The 5885-nt window shown below is 38.7% G+C and overlaps 1 protein-coding gene across 1 annotated transcript; it reads right to left on the bottom strand.

Moving 5' to 3' along the window:
• Nucleotides 1-792: 792 nt before the first annotated feature.
• LOC104396166 (sorting nexin-9-like) lies at nucleotides 793-4692 on the bottom strand (the record flags this gene model as incomplete). Its single annotated transcript, XM_010005982.1, has 5 exons — nucleotides 793-910; nucleotides 1199-1324; nucleotides 2141-2225; nucleotides 3624-3774; nucleotides 4509-4692. Coding segments are annotated over 5 exons (664 nt in total), but the record flags the coding sequence as incomplete, so codon positions are not given.
• Between the last annotated feature and the right edge of the window lie 1193 nt (nucleotides 4693-5885).

The following is a 5885-nucleotide window of genomic DNA, read 5'->3' as shown; positions in this document are numbered from 1 at the left end:
TCCCATCAAGTCTTCTGGTTTCCTTTTAGTCCACACATACATGTTTAAGCAAAAACACTGGTGAATGCTAAACAGGAGACTCAGGGGAAGGGAAATCACTTTGTCACTTGTCTCAACCTTTAACCCAGCATCTGCATCAATGCTTAGATTTCTTCAAACAGAGCAGAGCTGCTGCATTTTCAGTGATGCCCACAGCCACATGGCTGGCAACATGCCAGCTTCTATAAGTTCTATATTTCCACAAGCTTCAGAGACTAGGGTCAAGCTGAACTGACATCAAACCTGTGCAGAATGTTACACAAATGAAAGCTGCTCTTTAAAACAAGTGTGAAATCGAGCAACAAGAGAAACAGCTGCAACATTTTACTAGTCACAAAAAGAAAAAGGAAAAAGCAGTTTGTGAATGGCTGCTCCCTTTCTTCCAGTAGCTTTGCTTCAAAGCTCCTGCACACATTTACAATCAAATGCAAAAGAAAGGAAACCTGCCACACACAAATAACCCCTCAAAAGCCATTTATCCAGACAACCAGCAAATATGGTATGTAAGTAGTTCCCTCCAATAATAAGTCACTAGGGATTTTGTTTGTTTTAAATTTTTATTTCTTTTTTAGAATCACTGGACTAGATAGTAAACCCAACTCTTCATAAGTTTTTAATGGTAAAAGCTTGGGTTTTTAAAAAATATTTTCTTTTAAAATAATGAGAAAAACAAACAGTAAGAAATAACTGAACCCAGTAAAAAAGTGATTGCCTTATTTCATATCCCATGAATGCACAATGGGGAATACTTACCTGTTACTTGCTTGTCTGGAAGAGATGGGATTGGAATGGCTAATCCAAATTTAACAAGAAGACGCTCATACAACCAGTCAAAGTGCTTGTATCTGTGGTTGACAGACCGATTAGTGTTCTGCAAGAGAAACACCACACTGAATTCTGACAGGCATCTACAGATAGTGACATTCAACAAGTGTTACCAGAAGGATAAATACATGGCATGTAAATAAAACATATGGTTTAGAGCCCTGAATCTGTAATTATAGGAGAACTTGAAATGTGAGAACAAATTCTCTCTTTGAGGAAAAACAAGTCTAACAACTAACACTCTTAAAACCCTGTCACAATGTCACATAAACCACATTACATTTCCTAACGACCCATATTTGCAGGGAGAAGATCCTGTTTTGGACACACTTACAGTGCAGGTCAGCTGATATTCAATGTAGCTCTTGAGACCATACATTTTAGAACCTTTTTTGGGATCTGCCACCACACAGTCAAATGTAGAGGTAGGATAAACCCACATTGGGCCATAATCACCAATCTGTAAGAAATCACAAATATATCATGTTGTTCCAGCTGCAAACAATGAGACAAATACTTCCTCTTCATTTGAGTTTCCACTGATTTCAGTGAGAGCTTGATAGTCAGGGAAAAAAATGGTTTCTCACAACCAGAGATGGACCACATTTGTTTCTTATTCTGTATTTTACAATTTTTCCCAAATAGCAAATGAGTGGTAAATTCTAGGGATTGCTGCTTCAACCACATTTCAGTAGAACAGCATATATCTAGAAGAGTTTGTTCCTTAGATCAGAAGATGACCTGATCATCATGACTAGATCTTGCAAAATTTTATTGATGTAGTTCCTATGTATTAGATATCTATCTAGATAACTAAGAGACAGGGTAATGTATTTGCTCTGCCTCTGAACCCCAAATAGGCTTATCTTCGTGATCACAAGTAATGCAGATCCAGCATGAGAAAAAAGTACCAAAAAATTAATAAATAACAATTCAGCACACTTTGAAGAAAGGAGGAGTTAAGACCTGACCCTGAAAAATGCCTCAATGATTATATGACTCTGAAATGTAGTCTAACATAAAATTAAAGCACTTAAATAGTACACAGTTTTATTATGACAGTTCTATTTCTAATTAAACATTCAGTATCAGTTTTTTCTGACCCAAATACATATAGCAGCCCTGAGGATAACAGTTGAGTTGGGGGAAAAGGGAGGGGTGTGAAGATTAAAAAAAAAATAATGAACAGGCCACAAAAAAACAAAACAAAAAACCCCAACCCCAAAACAAAACACATCTCCCACACACAAAAACTACACACACATCCCCAACTTACTATTATGGGAATTTTCTCTTTGGGTTTTGCTAGCTGCTTTGACAACAGATACTGTTCCATCCCAGGTTTTGCAAATCCAGGAAATCTAGCAATAAAATCAAGTTATAGGTTTATTCTGTATTTTCCTTCCTTTGACATAAGCAGAATTAGCTTGAACTATAGAAAAAAACCCCTTAGTATTTCTCAAATATGTAACAGAACTTACGTAAATTACTTTAAAAAAACCCAACAATTTGCCCTGAAAAAGCAGAAAAATTTTAGCTACTGACTTCCAGCTTTTACTGTGGAATATACACCCCTTCTTCCAAGTCAAAGTAGCTATTTGTGCTCTGCAGCCAATCAGAACAAGTGTAAAAGCAGCACACAAAGTTAACATCTGCCACTCCATTGCAGGCCACTCTCTCTGGAAATACACACACTCATGCACACTGTCCTGCCATTTCAGATTATGAGAATTCAATCTGAAAGAATGACAGACTCCAGATTCAGGAACTGCTTCGAAACATGAGTCATATTCCATAATTTCTCCATCAATTGGAAAAAAAAAATGTAAGAAGTCCTACAAAAAGCAACAGCAGTTCTCTTCCTGATTAGGAAGATATTTCAAGTACTGCAAACCTACTGCCTGCTTGCAGAAATACAAGGAGTAAAGTAGGACTGACTTCACAGACAAATAATGCTGTTAAATAAGAAGTGTTTATACTGATTCTGCTAAATGGGTCTGCAACACGTAGATGTCACAATGATGCAAAGGTTCAGTTGCAAAATAGGACAAAACCTCCACTAATGAACAAAACCAGCTGTCTCTGCATGTCTAGTAGTTAACTTCCTGAGGACACTATTCTTCTATAATCCTTTCCCACTCTGCTTCCATCCACTTACAGATTACCACATAGTAGCTTCTCAGAGTAACAGTAATTTTATAATAAACAAACATTAAGTTGTAACATGATAGAATGCTAGCATAACCCTGACACAGCTTCATGCTATTGTAAGATTTTTGTCTAAAAATTGAGCTTTTTGCGGCTCAAGAAACAATCTGTGTGATGCACATACAGGAGAGCAGAAGTCTTCCCCACTCCTAGCAACTTAGAACTGCTCATGAGCTCTGGGCAGCATGTCTGATCACCTGCTGCATGGGTGAGCCAGCATTCATTTTTCATTTTCACTAAGCACACGTAGTGTTAAGGACATAAATTATAAAACCCATAGGTCCTGAAGCTCAGATCTTGCAGAAGGACCGTTTGCCTGTATAACACTTCCACAAATTGTACAGCTTTGTCCTGTACTTTCTGACTTTCATGGATCTGTTCTCTCATCACAAAGGGAGAATGCTGGGCTACAACTCCATTGCTACATTTGTCCCAAAACTATAATATTTACATTGCATTTTTCAAGAAGGTTGAATGGTCACACATTTACACATCTTGACAAACTCCAATTCTCTTCAATATATACACATCTGCCCTGCATTTTCCATTACTTGTTAAGTGGTAACTTCATAGCAGCTGAACGAGAATTTCCACGCTGGACCCCCCCAGCCTCTGATGTCTCAGTCTCTTTGTAACCAAGGTAAGATGGTGAAGCTGATTTTGGGTCATCCCAGTCATCATCCCAATCATCATCATCAGCAGCTGCCAAAGTACAGGAGGGGGCAGAGGGGTAGGGAAATGAGAAAGTTAAATCTTCTCTTTAAAAGCAGAAGCATTTGCCTCATCACTCATACACAAATAGTCAACAACGTAAGTAAGAGCTAGTTCAGCCTTCTATTTTATGATTCCACCTCAATTACCACCATTCCCACCAAATACAACCTGCAAAACACTACAGCAGAAAGCCTTCGGCAGAGAGTGAAAAAAAGAAAGAGATGCTAGTTGTTAAGATTAATTCAATAGTGTTCCATATTCATACATTCCATGTTAGCATTCCCCAGTTATGAATTCTCCTCTTAATTTAGGCTTTTACTACAGAAAGCTAGAGAAGCCTTCTGGCAAGCCACTTCCTAAAATTAAGGATTTAAGAGAGTACTACTTCACAGGCATGAGGACACAAATTCAAGGGTGCTAAAGTTCCAGTTACACAAGCTGAACAACAGACCTGAGGGTAGATCATGTATGCCCAAGACTTTAGCTTGTCAGACTTCCATACAAGTTTGAGGTGTCTCTTACTGTAGATCTGAGGGTTTTTTTCCATTTTATTTACAAATCCCATTATTTAAGTGTCCAGTTTACTCACACAGCAATGTGCTACAAGGAAGCTGGCTTTGTTTTGTTTTTTAAAGAAGCCACGTTCTAAGATATTAAGCAGTTCTTACTTCTACTGTCCACTTACTTTAATGTATTAAAAAATAACAGCATTATTAGCACACCTGGTCCTTGATATGCCTGTGGATGACCAAATGCTGGTCCTGCCTCCCAGTTATTTGAAGCACTGTTTCTCTGGCCAGCTGTACTTTCAGGCTTCGTCGCCCAGCTGTCAACAGCATTTCCATTGTCCCAGTTCCCAGACTTCCCAACATTCCAACTGGACCAAGGATCACCAGCACTGTTTGCCTATGTTTATATAAAAACAAAAGAAAAGAAGAAATTGCTGAAGAAATGAGCAATGATCATGTACTTTCTTCTTTAAGTCTTTGATCTCCTACTGGTAGGCTACAAGTCTGCATTTAGCACTTGTTTGATTTGGGAGCAGCTGCCAAATCCCAAGATTCCAGCTACACGGCTCTTACACGCAAGAAACACCTGGAAGAACTGCTCAGCTTTCCAGCAATGTGACACCAATACATACTAATAAGAGTATTGCATCTCCTCAGGGAAATTAAACTGTTTGTTCCAACAGTGTTCAGAAGCACTCTTACCCATGGTAATTATTTCACACCAGCACTGTAAGTATGGTGCATGTGAACGATTAATTACATAAAGCCATGAACTAATTAGCATATTTAAATCACAAACTCAAGAGTCAAGGGTTAAGTTTTTTTAAATGCTTATTTTATCAAACTCAGTGGCATTACTAAAAGCAAATTGCCCACCCACACCATCACTGTTGGTGTGACAATTAGTGAGTCAGGGCCAACAACCCGTTCCCTGTCAGAGCTCACCTCACCCACAGCCAAGACAAGGGAAGGAAACTAACATTTGCCAGGGAAAAGTTTGGCATTTCCCTGTAAACCTAGTTGCCCAAAATAAGCTTCTGGTGAAGGTAATCGCACACACCCTTCTGTTGATGCTGCTGCAGGGATGGAAGCCTCAGTGAGAGGGTAGAAAAGACACATCTCTAACTACTGCATAAATTTGTCAAGTTCATCTGGCAGTAAATTGGATTAAAAGCCTAGCAACCTGCTCAGCTCCTTGAGCTCCTTTCACAGTTATGCTGTGAAAAAGCATGGACTAGTTAAGTGCAGTCTACTCCAGACACTTAGTGCAGAGACTAACTGGCAGAAAAAAAAAGAAGCCCCACACAAATCAAAACCCACACACTTCAAAGTGTAGGAGGAAGAAGAAGGGGAAGGAAAGCAAACAAAGCCTACAAAGCTTGTCTTGTTCAGCAGAGTGAAAAACTGTTTTGTAAAAGAAAGCCTCAACACATACTTAATCTAGTGCATTATCTTTGCCATGAAGAAGCACATCAAAGAAGGGATGCCTAATATAAATTAATTGCTATTAGATTGTAACATTTACATGATTGTTATAACATTTTCCAGTACTGAAAATCACAGAGTCAGAGATCACCTAGTCCAACCCCC

Source organism: Chaetura pelagica, unplaced genomic scaffold (genome assembly GCF_000747805.2).
Source record: "Chaetura pelagica isolate M959 unplaced genomic scaffold, ChaPel_1.0 C11791100, whole genome shotgun sequence".
Lineage (NCBI taxonomy): Eukaryota > Metazoa > Chordata > Aves > Apodiformes > Apodidae > Chaetura > Chaetura pelagica.
The sequence above is the reverse complement of the archived record's forward strand: the minus strand, read 5'-3'. Positions and strand labels throughout refer to the sequence as shown.